The sequence below is a fragment of the Camelus bactrianus genome, chromosome 11, assembly GCF_048773025.1.
Source record: "Camelus bactrianus isolate YW-2024 breed Bactrian camel chromosome 11, ASM4877302v1, whole genome shotgun sequence".
In the NCBI taxonomy this organism is placed as follows: Eukaryota; Metazoa; Chordata; class Mammalia; order Artiodactyla; family Camelidae; genus Camelus; species Camelus bactrianus.
In genome coordinates, this window is record NC_133549.1 from 48,163,518 (window position 1) to 48,181,771 (window position 18,254).

The 18,254-nt window shown below is 41.5% G+C and overlaps 1 protein-coding gene and 1 long non-coding RNA gene across 4 annotated transcripts in view; one reads left to right on the forward strand and one right to left on the reverse strand.

Moving 5' to 3' along the window:
• Window positions 1-7,269, reverse strand: part of HECTD2 (HECT domain E3 ubiquitin protein ligase 2) — a 63,689-nt gene extending 56,420 nt beyond the window's left edge. Inside the window, exon 1 of one of the 3 annotated variants that reach the window (XR_012510204.1) lies at window positions 6,994-7,269. Coding sequence is in view for 2 of the 3 variants with exons in the window: in XM_074373965.1 (XP_074230066.1) it covers window positions 6,994-7,143 (150 nt within the window). In the remaining variant the exon portion in view is untranslated. The remainder of the gene's footprint in view (window positions 1-6,993) is intronic. The other 2 variants (XM_074373965.1, XM_074373966.1) reach the window with 2 other exon arrangements.
• Window positions 7,270-7,351: 82 nt separating this feature from the next.
• On the forward strand, window positions 7,352-12,743 carry LOC141579131 (uncharacterized). Its single transcript, XR_012510205.1, has 3 exons — window positions 7,352-7,527; window positions 8,881-8,943; window positions 12,205-12,743. It is a non-coding gene; the product is annotated as an uncharacterized LOC141579131 (long non-coding RNA).
• Window positions 12,744-18,254: the final 5,511 nt, after the last annotated feature.

Consider the following 18,254-nt stretch of genomic DNA (forward strand, 5'->3'; position numbering starts at 1 on the left):
CTTTGGTAATTTCGGATATTTATACAGGAACAATGGCAAACTGCATACTTTTGGCCTCAGTGAAATTTATTTTTCAGCCCAAAGATGGATACTTCAGTAATACATCAGGTGCTCCTAATAAAAAGCATGTATCCTTCAGACTTGATGAGTCCAAGGACTGACTACCTATGATGCATAGAAAAACTGCTTTACAAACGAGTGGGTGGTTTCCTGAGATTTGAGTAAAGGTTGTTGTGTCAAAAGACTGGTGAACAAATGTACATTTACATATTTTAAGTTAAAATAAAAAGCATTTAAGATACTTTGCTTTCCCCAACTTTTAAAATAAATTGACCTATCGGTTAGGGCCACACCAGATGAGATGCCTCAACTGTATTTAGAGTCTATAAAGGAGACTATTTTAGGCCCTGCTACTGGGTAAAGATACTTTGTTTTTCTTTTTTGTATGTTTTTTCACAGTTCCCTATTTGGATGCTGGGTTATAAAATCAGTGCTCTACATCCTTCAAGATGTGGAAAGTTGGCTACTTTCAAAGTGTGAACCTCCCTCTCAAACTAAATAGCACCCGCCCAAGTGGAACTGCTTTCTTTACGTGAGATAAAGCCCATCTTTCAAAGGAGACTAGGAAGAGTGGATCCTGAAAGAAAATTTTAACACTGGAAAAGTCACAAATGTAATCAATCTCATAGAAAGCTGAAAACGAACCCTACTTAATATAAAGGAAATGTTAGTACTGAAACTCAGAAACTTCAGTGTTCACTTAGCAGGAAGGCAAGGTGGCTTGGGAGATTTTATTCACCATTTTACAACATGGGAAAAAAAGAAATTGCAGCAACAGATACCCTTATACAATAATATATTATTTTTAAAGTGTGTGATTTGATGTAGTCACAATTCTCAATCAATTTATTGTTCTTTACTAAAATATCTGGATCAAAACCAAGCTGATTTGAAATACAGCTTTCTTTGATGTCTAGGTTCAAACTTCAGAGTGACTTTTCAATTAAGCTGAATTAGTAAAATTCCAGTAATTTCTACTTTTAAAAGGCACATTCATTTATTATAATTATCTACCCCCCCCAAATGTGTTTTGACTACTTACTAAATTGTCACCAAGTTACAAATACCAACTTAGGAACAACTAGTTATTCACATAAAGCTTGGCAGTCATTTTTGCAGTGCAAGGAGGGATCCTTACAATATGAGAAAAAGTGGAAAAATCCAATCTTTCCAGAGCTTTCTCAACTCCACCCACTTCCTCATTCATCTTCTGTTGATCATCTTTTACTCTTGCTTCCTCAATTCTAACTAAATACAAGCAAGTTAATTTCCAAACACTATGTCAAAATAAGCTGCTATATTGGAACACTAGCAGTACCCCTTTCTGAAGCGCTTTCTTTTCCTCTTCAAAAAGAAATGCATATGAACCCAGGCATATCCCAGGCCTGAAGAGTTCAGAAAGCACATGACATCCCTTAATTCATAGGGCATGTGTGTGTGTGTGTGTGTACGTGGTGAGGGAAGAGGAGCGAGATGGGTTGATAAAGGTGTATCTATAGAGATTGAGGCTTGATATAGAAGGTTGTAAAGGAAAGTACCAAAGCCACAGGACAGGAGTGGAAAGAGCTGGCTGGCTTGAGTGCTTACTTTGTCAAGGCTCTTTCTTAAATACTTTGTGTGTGTTAATTAATTTAGTCTTCTGATCTACCCTATGAGGTAGGTTCTATTACTATTTTCCCCATTTTATAGAAACAGAGCCACAAATAGCAAGGCAGTATCACACTGGACACTCTGGGAGGGTCTCTGGTTCACAACCTACAATGACCATTTTTCTTCAATTGTTAAATACAGTAAAATTATTTGTGTCCTAACATTCTGAATTAATTATGAATGGGAAAATAAGCATGCAACTACAATATGGCTTTGCAGTTAAAAAAAAAAAGTTGACAGACAACTTTACAACTCGCTCAAAGTCAGACACCCCGGTTATGTATTTATATAGCTACAGCCCTCACGTTTTGTGTCTTAAGACTCTGATTATTTTTCTTTTGTGAGACTGTTTTATCTTATATAGAATTTCATGATAATTCATACCATAATTAAAACTGATATCATCAGATATCCTAGAACACATCTTTCTCTCCCATAGTTCTATCTCTGGTAACAAAGTTTTGAACAAACTATCACTGGACCACATCCTCTTTTCTAAAAGAAGAAATCTTGCCATAGGTGCAGGTTCTTTGAACCACCTGACTCCTGGCCACAGATACAGGGTATAGGGGATAAGGGAAAGAACACAGGTTTTTGAGACAGAAAAGTCTCAATCTGAAACCAAGCTCTGCCCCTGAACAGCCATTTCAGCCTTTGGCAAGGTACACCACACGTAACCTCACACTCAGACTCCTGTCTGTGAATTGGGGACAGTATCTTCCTCACAGTCACAACCATTAGGTGACTCTGGTTACACTAACTGACTAGATGAGAGATACACGGAAGATGCTTAGCACAGAGTAGGTACTCAAAGAGTAGCAGTTACTTGTATTATTTATATATATTACACATATGCATATGTGATGTATTTTTGTAATATCTATGGTTTATTAAATTGCTTAGAACCCTTCACCACCATAGCCTTCAGTCTTTCCCATTTCATCTCTTTTTTAGAACATGATGGACAAAGGGCACAAGATTTTCCAAAAATAAGGTTGTTCCAAACACCGAGACAGGCAGGCTTTATCTAAGGTCACACACACATATGTTTATTTGGAATGCTGTTGGCTGGACGGCCTTTTTATGTAAATGTTCTTCTCTGAGAGAACTTGTCTGGAAACATTAGAATCCTTTTTCTTCAATTTCTTTCTCTCTCATCCCTGTTCTCTAGGTAGGCTCCACTCCATGTGAGTTCTTCCATCCCTTACACCCTTCACGTGGCCACCACCCTAGTGGCTGCACCATCATCTCAGACATGAACTACAAAGCCCCTTCCGTGACCCCTTTCTCCTCCCTCCTCCAGTCTAACTACCTCTAACCACGACCACTGATTTCATGATGCCACCACTGATTTCATTATGCCATTCCTCTATTTAAGAACTCCAAAGGTTTCCCTGCTAAGCACAGAAAAAAATGTCCCAACTTCCCTGCTTAGTGATCTGGTCCAGCACCCATGCAATCTTACTCACCTCCCACAAACTGCCAGCAGGCTTCCACTGGGCTTGCAGTGTTACCCCCTAATTCTCCCCTTTAAGTCTTGCTCATGTTGTTTTCCCCATTGGATTATTTTTCCCACTTGCTTCTGCCCATCCAAATCCCATCACCCTTCAATGGCCAGCCAGCTTAAATAATTGCCTTTACTTTCAGGCTTTTCTTCCCAGTTCTGCACACACTGATTTCCCTTCTCTGATCTCCCGTAGTGCAAATTGTTTCTACGGCACATGGTGGCTCTTACACATTGTTTTGCTTTGTTGAGTTTTTATGTGTTAGCCCTGCCTACCCTGAGGCAGGAATCTTTTTTTTTTTTTGAAACTTGTCTTTGTGTTTTCTGTAGCATCTAGTCCCAAGGTAAACATAATAGATGTTCAATAACGGGCAGTTACATTTTGGCCCAGCGGTTCCAGTGAGTCCACTTCTACATCCTTTAGGCACACAACGTATACAAACATCTCATTCTTGTAACCGACTTCCTATCAAATTCTCTCCACACGTCAAACCCTTTACCCTCACAGTCCACCTACCTGACAAGTCTCTTGGCCTTCACTGTGGGCAAAACTGACTTCCTCTGTTTCCCTTCACCTCCCTGCCCTGAGCAAAGTCTCTTTCTGGAATCCACTCGCTTCCTTGCTACCCTGTCCCACGGAGAACCACCCTTTCTCTTCTCACCCGATTTAAATGTTGAAGAAGACAAACTCACCTTCACTTATCACTATTATTTCTGCTCCCCCTTTGACCGTTTCTCCTTCCCCATTCACCAATTTTTTCTAACTTCTAACTTCTCTATTACATCAGCAACTACTGTATAATATTCTCCTCCAGTCCACTCTGTCAATGTCAGTAAATGTTCACATTAGCCCTTACCCACCTCAGCTCTGGTTTAACTGGCCTTCATTTGGGCCTCGGCAATGATGGCTTTAAAAGTTCCCCAGGTGATTCCATGGTGCATCGGAGGCTGAGAACTGATGAGCTCAGGTGAGATCTGGGAATCAGGGCTTTAACATGCTACCAAGGTAACTCAGTGCTCAGTCAGGTTTGAGACCATTGTGTTAGGCACTTCTCAGCTAGCATGGACTTCCTGCACACTTAGATGGTCTCAGGATCAATCACTTTAGGGCACCCTGCACCCTCAATCCCACCTCTGCACCTTTCTTTAAACTTCCAGGATACAGTCCCAACTCTTTAGGCTTAATAAAGGTCATCATAACCTGCCTTCTACTTATTTCAGGAAGTTGTCACTCTAAATTATTTCCAACTTTCATAAAAATGTGATACAATGATTTTTGGGAAAAGCTAGTACTGTAGGGCTACATTAATTGAGTCATAAACTCAATCTACATAGACAGAGGTGTTAACCTGGGGCAAAAAGGAAAGATCACTAAAATGGCTCAAAGAAAGAAGTTACTGATGGCAGTCAGGTTCCTCAGCAAACCTCCAGAAGCTCTGTTTAATCCACATGGAGGCTGGAAAACCACCAACAGGCCACAAGCTATCTCTCCCTGCCCCCAACACCAGGGCCTTCCACACCTACTGGGGAACTCAGAAGTCATCCCAGTCCCTGGCTTCCTCGCCCTCTGGAGGACCAAGCACAGATTTTCTTGACTAAGGCTTTTCACTGCTATACCTCAGCATCCCAGCTCTAGAAATCTCTCTTTGACAGATACATACACATACACACACACACCATCATCATCATCAGTAAATTCCTCATTTTCCCCTTGCTCTTCTGACTCCTGCTACAAAATCTGAGAAAAAATCCTTTTGTCTCCTGTCATGACTCAAAATATCGGTCCTAATTACAAACCTCTGTCAATTCAAAGAAGACCCTTAAACTGTGAATGTCAGTAAAAAAAAACAAAAACAAAAACAAAACAACAAAAAAACTCTGTCATTAAAAAAAAAAAAAAAGAAGCTACCCACCCTGCCTGTAAGGTACCAGAAATTGCCTTCAGAATCTCAAGTTTTTCTATTCATCCTTATCCTCTTCTAATTAAACCTGTGTCTTTGCAAGGTTTTATTCAAGATTTTTTGAAACTTCCTGAACTCTATTCTTCTATTTGACTAGCAGTACAAGTCCATAATCCTTTGATCACACTTCCAAAATCCTAGAAGCTCTTAAAACTGTAAAGTTTTCATACTTCATCTGGTGACAAAACATGTACCTGACCTGAACTCTTACAATCCAACCTGAGCTGAACTGATATGAAGCTACTGATAAGACTTTACCTCATTCAGCTTGAACACACACACATTCCATTGCAGACACATTTCTAAAAACCCGGAAAACTCTGAATTTCAAAGCCCCAAAGGTTTCAGATGACAGTCTGTAGACCTGTGCCCACACTGCATCAATTTCTCCAAGTTTTTATCTCAAGTCTTCAATTTTTCAGTTACACGAAGATAAAGAAGTTTTTTTGGGTGGGGGCATGCTTACTTGAGGACTTGATCCATTCACATAACTGTTCCTGTAAGTGTATACGCATTCATTGTTTTAAACAACTAACTTAGAAATGAACTGCTGAGAAACACTGCCTATTTGCCAGTTAAGAACTTCCCAGATAAGCTCTGAAAGCCTAGGATACCAAAAGCAGAAACTGGGTCTACAAGCAGTTGGCTGACAAATTCCTTCAAAGCATTTCCCAAAGTAATTCCTACCTGCAACTCCAATTTACCAATCAACTGTAGTCATTTTCTAAAGTGTCATTTTATCACTGTCCACGCTCTGCTGTGTGAATTCTAACAATTTCCAGTTATCACGGTCATCAGACATTAAAAAAAAAAAAAACCTACCGAATCAAAACACCATTCCTATAACGCTTTAGTGAGCTATTTTAGTAAGTTCTTAGTCATTTAAGAGGGAGGTTTTAAGAAATGAACTGCAAGCAGGAAGAAAGAAAATATATCATGTTCTCTAAACTTTTACTATTTTGTCACGCAAGGCTGCATGACAGGTCCGGGTCTTTAAATGTACTAAAGTTTCAAGAAGTACTTAAATATGATGTCAAATAAAAATCTCAAAAATCAGAGGTTAATTTTGTGTGTGTGTTCCAAAGTAAACAGTCATAACCACCAGTAAAAATAGGGAAGGGGGGCTGGCCCATTACATCATCTGGCAATATGTAGTTTGAAGCCTGAGAGTGCTCTCCAAATAATCCTTAAGAAAATCCAGCTGGGAAATCATCTCCGTGAAGCTCAGATCACTTGAGTTTCAATAAAAGGTTAAAAAAGCTTCCCCACCTTACGTCACACATCTGTATCATACGAAATATAAAACCATCACCCAGGCATCTACCTCCCACTACCCTGACAGCAACGAAAAGGTCACAATTAGGTGGAAACTCGCCGTGGAGCCCGTTCAATCTGAAGGGGGAAGGGAAAGAAAAGCGAAGAAAGGGGGGAAATTTTCGCTCCCCCGAGCCAGACAGGCAGCTCAGTGGAAAACCCACTCCCGCCTGCCTGACACCTTATCCTCAACCGACAGATGATGCCCACTCCAAGATGCTGGTGATTTCCTTAGAGAAAGTGAGGGACCCTCAACCAGAAAATAACCGAAAAGAGCTAGCGGACCCAGCCACCCCGACATTTCCCGAGGGTGGAAGGTGCAGCTCGCGAAGTAACCGCGGCTGCCCACGAGGCTCAACTCTTTGATTTCAGCCCGAAGAAGGGCCCGGGCGCTCTCCCCGGGCGGGTCCCGGCGTCCCGGGAGGAGACGCGCGTCCCCGGGCGCCCCTCGGCCCCCTCCCGACCCGCCGTCGGGGCGCCCCGCGGCCCCCGCCCGGCACCTACCGCAGTCGCACCGGCGCCCGCCGACACGATGGGCGGCAGCTTCTCGCGCTCCGGCTCCTTCCCTTTCTTCTCCTCGGGCGCGGCGGCAGCCGCGGCCGCCGCCACCGCCGGCGGCGCGGCAGGCGAGGGCACCCGTTCCGCCTCACTCATGTCGGGCCGGGCGGCGGGAACGCGAGGCGGCGGCAGCGGCGGCGGCGGCGGCGGCGGCGGCTGCGGCCGGGCTGAAGCTGAAGCTCGCGCTGCTGCCGCCGCGGCCGCGAGAGGGCTCTGGGCCGCCGCGTCCAACTGCCGCCGCCGCCGCTCCGCCCCCGCCCGCGCCGGGCGCGCGCCCGGATGCCCCGCCCCCGCCCCCGCGCGCGCCCGGCGGGCTCTTCGCCTCGGCCGCCCCCGCCCAGCTCCCGGCTCGGCTCGCGGGTGGCGGGTCCGGGACGCCGGCCGCGGCCGCCCTCGCCCACCCCGGGGACCCGGAGAGTAGGCACTGCCGCCGCCGGGCCGCCATGTTGTTTGCGGACCTTCGCCCGAGATGGCCAGGAGGTCCGGGCTAGGGGGTCGGGACTCGTGGGTGGCAGGCGAGGCCTGCAAAGGGTCGCGCGGGGATAGAGCGTGCCGGAGTGGCGCCTGCTGGGTGGGCCGAGCGCGGCAGCCTCCTCTGTCCCGGCGGCCGTGACGTGGGGCGTCTAGACCCGCGGGGTCTGGGCTGGTGGCCTTTCCCTCCCCGGCGCCTGCAAAGCCGTCGCCTAGGGGCCTCTGCTTGTCCCTGCCACCCCTGCCCGCCCTCCTGCTCCAGGAGAGAGGGCTCGAGCCTGCGCATCCTCAGGAGGCAACCTTCCCTTTTTTGGTTGACGGACCCTTTCTGGATGCCGCGAGCCCCCATCTACCAAGGAAAACCCTGGGAGTGGGGAGGGGGGAGAGACCTCGTGGGCTCCACCTTCCCCACCGCAAGGCCGGACGGCCAGGCCACACTTTCCATTCCTGTTCCTCTCGTCCCCACTTGGACTGCCAAATCCGCCTCTCCCTTACCGTCCCCACGCGCCTACATCTCTCCCTGCATCCCTTCGCTGCCTCCTATCCCTTCCTTATACGTTTCTTTTTATAAGTTACAGATGGACAGACCCAAACTCTGCTGCATAATCCTTAATGTCAGAGCATTAATATGGGTACGAACTTTAAAACTGAGGAGGAAAGCTTTTAATCATGATATTAAACCACCCCCCACCCCCACGACCAAGCCACATAGACAATTTCCTTTCTTTTCCGCCCCCTCCTTTTCCTTTTCTCAGTCTACTGGAGCTGCGGAGACACCTGCTGATCTAAGAGAAGGGAGGGAGTAAGAATGCAGTGCGCTGCGTCGGCAGTTAAGAATAGGGAATTTCTCGACATTCAGATCGTCTGATTTTTCGGTTGTGGCTTTGTTATTTTACTTGAAGTTGAGTGAATTTTCAGAACAGGGATATCCAGATCCAAATAAAAGAATCAAAAATATCTCTGAAACACGCTTGGGACGATGTTTGGGTTATCTGTTGTTTTACATAATTCAGTTATTAGCATAACTCAGTACTAGTTAGTTAACAGTGCATGGTGAAATGGGGTTGCATGGTTTTTCAAACCCAGAATTTGTAACAGGCAGATCTGAAGCAAACCACGTAATGAATATGATAATTAGTATTAAAGTTCCAGATGACAAATTCTGATTTTCATTTGTAGAAAGGCTTTCTAGTTTTAATATAGTTGCTATCGTCACCTATTTAAATGTTTATTAGCAAAAGGTATGGCATAAGTGCCATATAGTCAGCAAAATTCAGTGCTAATTAGCCTTGCCGGGAAATGATGTGTCCATCCGTTACTTTGAAGTCTTCTCATTTCTATTTTTCTTGAATTCTTTTTCAGGATTTTCTTTCCTTCTGAAATACTCATAGGAAGGAACATGCAATTATCTCCTACTTTTAGCAGGTCAGTGTGCTGATCTTTCGATACAGCAACAACTCAAATATTTTATAGACAGAAAACTTTATTTTAACTACAGTTCAAGATAATCTGTGCTGCCAAGCTAGGTTGATAGAACAAATACTAGGGGAAAACAGTACAATTGGCCCTCCCCATCCATGGGCTCTGCATCCACAGATTGAAACTATTTAAAAAAATTTCCAGGAAGTTCCGTAAGGCAAGACTTGAATTTGCCATGTGCCAACAACTATTTATATAGCATTTGCATTGTATTAGGTATTATAAGTAGTTTAGAGATTATTTAAAGTATATGGGACCATGTGTGTAGGTTATATGCAAATATTACACCATTTTACAAGGGACTTGAGCATTCTCAAATTTTGGTATCCATGGGAGCCCTGGAAACAATCCTCCTTGGATAGGAGGGACAACTGTGTCCCTATTGTTTTCAAATATATTTAGTAATTTGCGATTAAAATGCTTGGCTGAGAAGCCTCTTGAATTGCATGCCTTATGCTTTCTCTTTTCATGTGCGAGACTAAATAAAAGTGGGTCTGTACGTGTAGTCACATTCAATACAACAAAATGTTGAAATACTGGCAAAACAAGGCAAGTCAGAACTTTTAATTTCTGCTACTCTACCAGAATAGATAACCCATTTCTAAACAAATCCACTGATGAATTCACCTGGGAATTGCATACAAAAAAATAATTTATCGATGTTTTTTTTCTTCCTGTTAAATACGTTGCTCTTAATGCACCACCCCTTCCCTGCTTGATGCACATGCACTCCAGGATGGGGGTTGGCGGGTGGGAAAGGGGTCACTGGGTAGTTGCAGAGTGACAGCTCCAGGGAAACTCTTGGTCTTGAGAAACAGTCCTAACTGCCACCAACATGCTTCTGAGTGCCCAGGGAGGAGTGAGAGGGTTGTAGAGAAGGACATACAGAGAATGCTGATCATTCTGTACATAGGTGTGGAGAAGATGCTTTTCATCTCTGCCAAGTGTCAGCGAGAAGTGGAAGAGTGATGGTTTACAAGTAAAAACTCTTTAGCCCGAGAACAACTGGGAGTGAGGCAGGAGAAATATTTCACCTTGCTAAGTCCAGATGGCCAACGGGAGCTCATTTTATACCTATGGGGGATAGGAGTTTGGCGGTGGGGTAGGGAAGTTAGAGAACTGGTTATTTCTGTGGAAGAAAAGGAAAGACCAAATTACAAGGTAATGGAAGGTCTAAATTATAGATAACATTCTACTGTAATTATATACAGTGATACTAATCTAGTGAACAATAGCAAAGTAAGTTCTGACAGGTTGGGTGAAAATGGTTTGTAACTAATACCTTAATTATAGAAGGTATGGCTATGAAATTGTGAACTTTTTTTTTTTAAAGAAAACATCTTTTTCAGATTTCAACTGAATGTTTTTCTAAAATAGTAAACTTGGGGAAATAAACTTCTTTTAGCCATGTTGACATCGTTAAAAAACGTTCTTAGAACTCTCCTTTAGATTTAATGGCTGTGGCTTTTAAAAATTACTATTTTAAAAAATAGCTTTTCTTTATTGCATAAACAATACATTGTCATTACAGAAAAAGTTAGAAAATTCAGAATAGCAAAATGAAGAAAATAAACTCTGGATCCTACCCAAACTTCAGATAATCACTAAGACCTTGGTCTGTATCTTTACATAATCTCCCATCTATGTATATTTATATATTGATCTATCTGTCTGTACGTGCGCATGCACACACACACAGTGTTTCTTGCTTTGTTTTTGTAAAAATAAAACACCCTGAAATACTGTTTTGAATCTGTGCAGCTCATTCTTGAGAATACCCCCAGTGGTGAGGGAACTCTATCTTTAAAGGATGAATTTGTTAATTGCTCAATGTTATATAGAGCCAAGACTGAGAAATAGTCTGGATGCTCATCAACTTTTGTATTTTGAATCAGACCTCTCTTGAATCTGTTCTTTCTCTGTGGATTCCTGTGGCCATTGACCTAGTCAATCCCTCAACATCTCTAACCCAACTGGTTACTGCTAGCCAACTGGTCTTACCTTCAGTGTTTTACCTGCTCTAATTGCTATCAGAATGACCATTTCAAAATACATAAGTTTTTGTCTGTCCTTTGCTTAACAATACTTCAATAATCTTTCAAAGCAAAACTCTGAAACCCCTAGTGTAACATTCACTTGAATTCTTTATAAAGAAGACTTGTTCTTAACGTTCCAAATAGAATCAATTGTTTCTTTCTGCTCCCCAAGCATGCTGTACGTAGTGATATTTATACACCTGTTACATCATATCTTAGTTATTTGTTCCCTCAATAGGTCATGGCACAGAGGGGAAGGGCCATGTCGCCTCACTCCTTGGATCCCCATGTGCAGCACACTATCAGGAGTGTGCTGTTGAGAAGGCACTCAATAAACTCAGAATCAATGAAAATAGGATGTTTTCTTAATGTGGCTTGTGAGGGGCTCTGAAGACCATTCTTAAAGAGGAATGATGAAAATGCTTCAGATGATGGGCTGCATTCATTTAGAGGACTTGGTCTGGTTTTGCGTCTTAGAAGTCCTGATCTTCTAGAGCAGTGCTGTCCAATGAGCTTCCTGCAGTGGTGAAAATGTTCTATGTCTGTGCTGTCCTAGGCGTAGCTACTAGCCACAGATGGCTACTGAGTTCTTGAAATGTGACTACTGTGACTGAAGAACTGAATTTTTCATTTTAGTTAACTTTTATTTGAGTAGCCAGATGTGACTGGTGGCTACCATATTGGATGGCACAGCTCCGGAGTCACATCTGAACTTTAAAAGAATACCCCCAAATGAGTGGCATCCTTATCAATGAACTTTAATGTATCTTAACTTCATTCTTTAGAATATATGTAAGCAAACATTTCTGCAGTTATCAGGGCAGGTTTAAATGAGCTCTAAAAGACTAAGCTTAAAAGACTAAATAGCGTTTTTCTTTTGGGGGTGGGGTTCTTTTCTTATACTGTTTTCACAGAAGTTCTCGTTTATAGATGAGACAAACTACATTTGGCTACATCTTCTCTTAGCCCATTGCTATGTTGAAATGACCTCAGTCCAGCACTCTGTAGAAGAAAATGTCAATGGCAATAAAATTGAGATGTCTGTATATGTTTTCAGGTGGGTTTTAGGTGTCCTCTTTAGACGTTTCCAAAGGAGTATCACTATCTGGGTACATATATTTATACCTCTTCTAAATCTTAATCCCAATTTTAATTTATTTTCCACTCACAGGAGACAAACAACAACAACAACAAAACAGCAAATGGCACAATAAAAGCATCCCATGCACAGTGAACCTATTTCAAATTTTCACGAGTCTATGTTAAAAGAAACTGTTTTCTAAGGTTGCTGAAGACATCAAAACGAGTCCGAATGGCAGACACTGTTACTCATTTTTTCCTTTTGTCTTGCTAGCAGAACCCTGATTTAACTTGTGATGGCAATAGGCCCAGTTAAGAGTGGTTTCTTTTCTGAACTTCCTTGCAACTAGAGGCGGCCATGCCACATAATTCTGACCAATGAGGTGTAAGCTGAATGTTTTAGGGAAAGTTTTTGCTACTTCTGTCCTGTCTGAAGCAAGGATATGATGAGTGGATATGGTGCTACAATCTTGTAACAGTCAGCTGCAAGCATGAGGATGAATATCAGGACAGTGCAGTGGAAAGACAGAAGGAATCTAGAACATTCCTGAAATTGGGGAAATGATACACCAGCTTGGACTATGTCTGAATTTCTTGTTTCGTGACACAAATAAATTCCTCTCTTGTTTAAATCCATATTAATTGATTTTTCTGTCATTTGCAGCCAAACATTTCTGTAACACACAACATGCACGTGCACATACACAAATCCACATGTTTTTTCTTAGTTGATCCCAAACTAGTAAATTGGTTGACTTTCTACTAGTTTAACCCATTGTTTCAGTTATAAAGACACAACCCTAATCAAGTAAAATGCCTCATCTTAATTCTAATGTTTTCAGAAATTGCAGTAACCCTTGTAAAAGCATAAACTTTATTCTTTAGAATTAGAAAAGATACCTCTATATTCCAACACCAGGTATTGGAAAGAGTTAAGTTAGGAGTTGTGAATATTGGCTTTCAGTTCTGGTACTTCCAATTTTTAACCAATTGTGTGGCCTTGGCAAGATCAGTCTGCCTTTGAGTTAGTTTCCTGATCCTTACATGGGTGTTGTAAAGCAAAATGAGAAAACATACTAAAGTGCCTTTTGAATTACGATGCATTTTAATAAATTTAACTTAATGAGCTCTTACAGGGCACTGCAGACTCTGTGATGTATTTTCCAAGGATTGGTTCATGTATTCTTTTTTAAAAAAATTTTTTTATTGTTAAAAAAACATCAAAACTTCATCAAATAAGAGAAGATTGTAAGATGAACCCCATATTCCTATCACACTGATTCAACACGTCTGATTCAACACGTCTAACATTTTACAACACTTGATTTATCTATTTTTTGATTTATGAAACATTTTAAAGCAAATCCCAAAATCATGGCATTTTTTTCACTAAATTCTTTGGCCTCGATCTCTAAAATATTAGGATATTTTCTTACATAATAATATACCATAATCATAACTAATAAAATTGATAATAATTAAAATCATCTAATACCTGGTTCATATTGTTTCCCTGATTGTCTCGAAAATATCTTTTTATTCATGTATTATTCTTAGGAAACTAATTTTAATATTGCTGTAGAATAGGAACTCACCCCCATTTTATGGATGGGAAAATTAAGGAATCATCTTGTGCAGATTCATCTCTTCACTCCCCACAAAGCACAGAGTAGGTGTTCAAAAAGTATAGAAGACATAGATGTGCATTTTATTCCTTCTGAGATCCTGTAATTGTTTACCATTTAGGATGTGCTAAAGTCATCAATTTGGCCACAATAAAGGATGACTGCTGAAGGCCTACTCAACACCTCCCTGTGGCCCAGCATCCTGATGGAACGTATTCTACCACAGAGACTGAAAGAAGTACCCTTTATTAAGGTGGCCATCCAAGTTAAGCATCTTTGGCTAACAATTTCTACTGCCTCTAGACATTTCTGAGGACAGATACTGAGGGTCCCCAGCCTTTTGCCACCTCCTGGCCCACAGGCTCAACAAACACAAGTGAATGGATGACTGTTAAGTGTTTCACAAAGACCCTGCTTTTGGGGGCTCTGCAAATGTCACTGTGTTATGGTCATGTTTTGATCAGGGAGCCACAGAGGATATTCTGGATGTATCTGAGTAAATCTTATGTTATTTAAATGCATCGGCATTAGAGTTTATTTCTGAAGGGCAGGCGAGTGTGAAATTGGGATTCCCAGTAACACTTTTTAGGGGGAGGCATTAGTACTCAAGGGGTGCACTCACGTGGTAAATTTCCTCCAAAAACAAAGGACATGCATTAAACCTGCCTGGGGCAACTCTATTTCCTATCATACTTTTCTTCATAGGAAGCTGAAATGCTGAGTCACTTCATCAGCAACAGGATAAAGGTACCCTGTGATATGGGGACTGCCAACGTGAGGACACCTTCCAGAATGTCAAGGAGTTCCTGGTTTCAGGTCTGCGCTGATGAGTTCTGGTGATCACGGACCATTGTTTCTTATCTCTGACCCTTCTTTTCACCATGCAGGAGCTTTGCTTAGTGACAGAATGCTAAATGGCACTGAAACATCTACTTGAAAAAAATGCTGTCAACACAGAAGTATTAATACATTGGTAAACAAACTCATGGCAAAAGTCATGACCACCTTGATACTCATATGCTTTTATAATTATACTGATTACAAACCTCTTCTGGAAACCCATTTCTAAGGACAAATTTGGATTCTTAGTGATGGCCCTACCATAGTGTTGGATTCTTTTGTCCATTACTGCAGATGGGACCCTACAAGCCCAGAAAAGCCGGGATGAGTGTCAGTGCCCTCAGCTATCTCCCACTGTAGATATTGTGTCACTGAACGTTTTCATTTTAGAAGGCCTTCCTGACCACCTTTATCTGGTTGATAAAATCGATAGTTCAATCACCAAGTAGCTAACATTAAGGATCACTTAGCTATATAGCAGGCAACATCTTGGACTGGGTGCTTTGAATATAAGAATTATGAGACTATCCTCAAAAGTTTACAGTGTAGTGCAATGGTCCTCAAAGTATGGAGTGTAGCAGACTCTCTTGGTAACTTATTAAAACGCAGACTATCAGACTTCATCCAGAGATTAGGACTGTCAAATTGAAAATCCTCAGGTGGGAACGGGGGGAGGGTCAGCCTTCATGTTGTAGCCAGTGGAATGGTAAGGCCTGCAACGTGAGTGTACCACCCATGGGACTGTAGGGTCTTAGAAATAGAGTGGGTGTTGTTGTGTCTTCCACACTCCCCATCCCCATCCAACGTGCTTCAGGAGACCCTGTTTCCACGTCTAGTTGGACATGTGGGCACATCGCTCAGTGTTCACCAGCACAATCCCATCTCTCCATCACAGTTTTTGGCTCAGGAATGAGCACGTGACCCAGTAAGAGGTGAAGAAGTATTTTCTGGAAACTTTTAGGGGAGGGTGCATACTTACATAGACAACTTGTAGGAACATCTTCCTCTCTCTTCTAAGATGTGGCAGAGGAAGCAAGTTCCCTGAGAGTTAGGGATACTGCTCTTCAGAATGAAACTGACACCATGGAAGGCAGAGGAAGGACAAAAAGGAACCAAATGTTTAATGACACTGAAGAGTCACTCAATTCCTTTGGCTTATTAACGTCCTGTTTCTTCTGAAATAAAGTGTGTGTGTGTGTGTGTATGTGCGCGTGTGCACACGCACGGGCATGTGTGGTAGTTTTTGCTATGTTGTTACTTGTAGTGAAATAAGTTCCACCTGTTACCTTAAGGCGGCCCCCCAAGAATCCTCATTTTAAACAAGCTGCTCCAGGTGATTTTAAAGTAGGTGGAGATGAACCTAGTCTAAAATGTTTGGATAGATATTTTCTGAGAGTAGAGGTGTTTGTCTCATAAGCTTAGTATTGAAAGCTCCTAAGGAAAATATGTAGGTTAATAAAAAAAAAGTTTAAATCATATTTAATGAGTTGTACTTTGAAGGTTTGACTCATTTGTCTATAATGCATCTGTCAAGGATAAATGCTCTTGAAACTTCAATTCATGCATTTTCTGCTCTGCTATCATAAGAAATGATTTCATTGCAGCTACAGTGACAACAGTTGCTATGCCTCTTATGTGGTGAAGTGGAGAAAATGAGTTTTAAATAATCATTTCTTAGTGAAAATTGAACTGTCACCTCAGACAGTCAACAGATCAGAAAATTTAAATGAAACTAGCAGCTCTTTTACTCTTCAACTCCATAAAAGTAAAAAATGCTGCAAAACATTGATATGCACCATCACTGTCATTTTGCTCTTACAGCTCTCAGCTCACCGCATCTATAGTCTGTTGATAAAATAGTGAAATACTAAAACTTAATGAATGGTAGATAAAAATGGCCAGAAGAAAACTGTATTGTTTATTAACTCCTACCTTAGAGGATTAGGCATAAAAAGATTTCAGTAAATTACAACTCATTAATATTAATATTCCTTTTACTTGAAGGTGCTTATTGTACCTGTGATTAACCTCTTACTTTCCTAAAAAGATTTTTTTAAGGAAAGGACATGAAAGAAAAGGGACAAAAACAATCTTATAAACATTTATATAAAATTTGAGCATGCACTTTTAAAAGACCTCCATTCGATTAAATAAAATAATCTTGTATGATTCTAAAACCCTTATCTGTTTAAACAACAAGGTCCTACTGTATAGCACAGGGAACTATATTCAATAGTTTGTAACAACCTATAATGAAAAAGAATGTGAAAAAGAATATATATATGAATAATGGAATTACTATACTGTGCACCAGAAACTAACACAACATTGTAAATCAACTATACTTCAATTTAAAAAAACACAAAAAATAAATAAAAATTAAAAAATTAAAACCTTATCTGTGGCATAGGTCTGAAATCTTCATGTGTGGCAACTGAGTTCTCTAAATGACTCATTGCTGGGGGCAGAAATTCCATTGGTCAGTATGGGAGGGAGAATTTCTGAAATGGTCCTCAAAGATGTCCCACCCTAATACCCAGCCTTTATGACTGTGCTGATGCCTCACTCCCGTGACTGTGGTATGCAACACAGCTGACCTCAAGATAGGGCGATGCTCCAGGTGGACCTCATCTAATTGTATGGGCCCTGAAGAGCGGAGTGCTTTCTCTGGCTCGCAGCAGAAGTCAGAAAGATTGAAAGTGTGGGAGGGACTCCTCATGCCATTGATGGCTTTGACAAAAAGGAGACCATGAAAAGGAAGGTTAAGTGTCCTTAAGTTGCTGAGAGGCCCCAGTGACTGGCAGCCAGGAAATAGTGACCCCAGCCCTACAACTGCAAAGAACTCAATTCTGCCAACAGCTTGAACGAGTTTAAAAGTGGAATTTTCCCAGAGTCTCCACCTAAAAGCCAGCCGGCTCACACCTTGACCTTGTGAGACCCGAAGCCGAGAACCCAGCCAAGCCCGTGTGGATGTCTGACCTACAGAACTGTGAGTTCATAAATGGGTGTTGTCTTAAGACCCTGAATTTCTAGTAATTTTTTACATTGCAGTAGAAAACGGATATAGTTGGGGAAAATGTGACCAGAATATTCAAGGTAAAAGGGACCTCAGAATGCATCTAATGCTTAGTTTCTGAGGCAAAGGAGGTATCAAGACACAGGAAACAGCGTGAAACCACAAGCTATTTGAAAATTTTAAAAGTCTACACTAAGTCCTACATTTATCATTAAATACTGCTGCACAGATTTATTCTGTCCTGATAACCATCGAGTGTCTCAGTTTTCGGCTCCACTGAAACCTAAGTGCCACTGCGGCAGGGACGCTGTCTCTTGTTCACCATTATCCCCAATACCAAGAACAGAACCTGATACCCAACAGGCACTTTAAAAAATTAACTGAAAAAAAAATAAATGATTTGGGTTAGAATTATATCAAGTCATATTAGGACATCAGTTATCCAGCTGTTGCCAATTATTTGTTTTGAACTCATTGGAGAGACAACAATAAACTTATTTGTATGTCTAAATGCAGTTAGATTGGCCAAATCCTTCAAAACATAGGCTTCATGGGCAGGGGAATGTTATAAAAAGGACATTAGTTATTAACCTGTTTTCAAGAAAACATGATTTTTGTCCATATCCCACCCCTAAAAATGCAGAGGAAGGAATTAGTTAA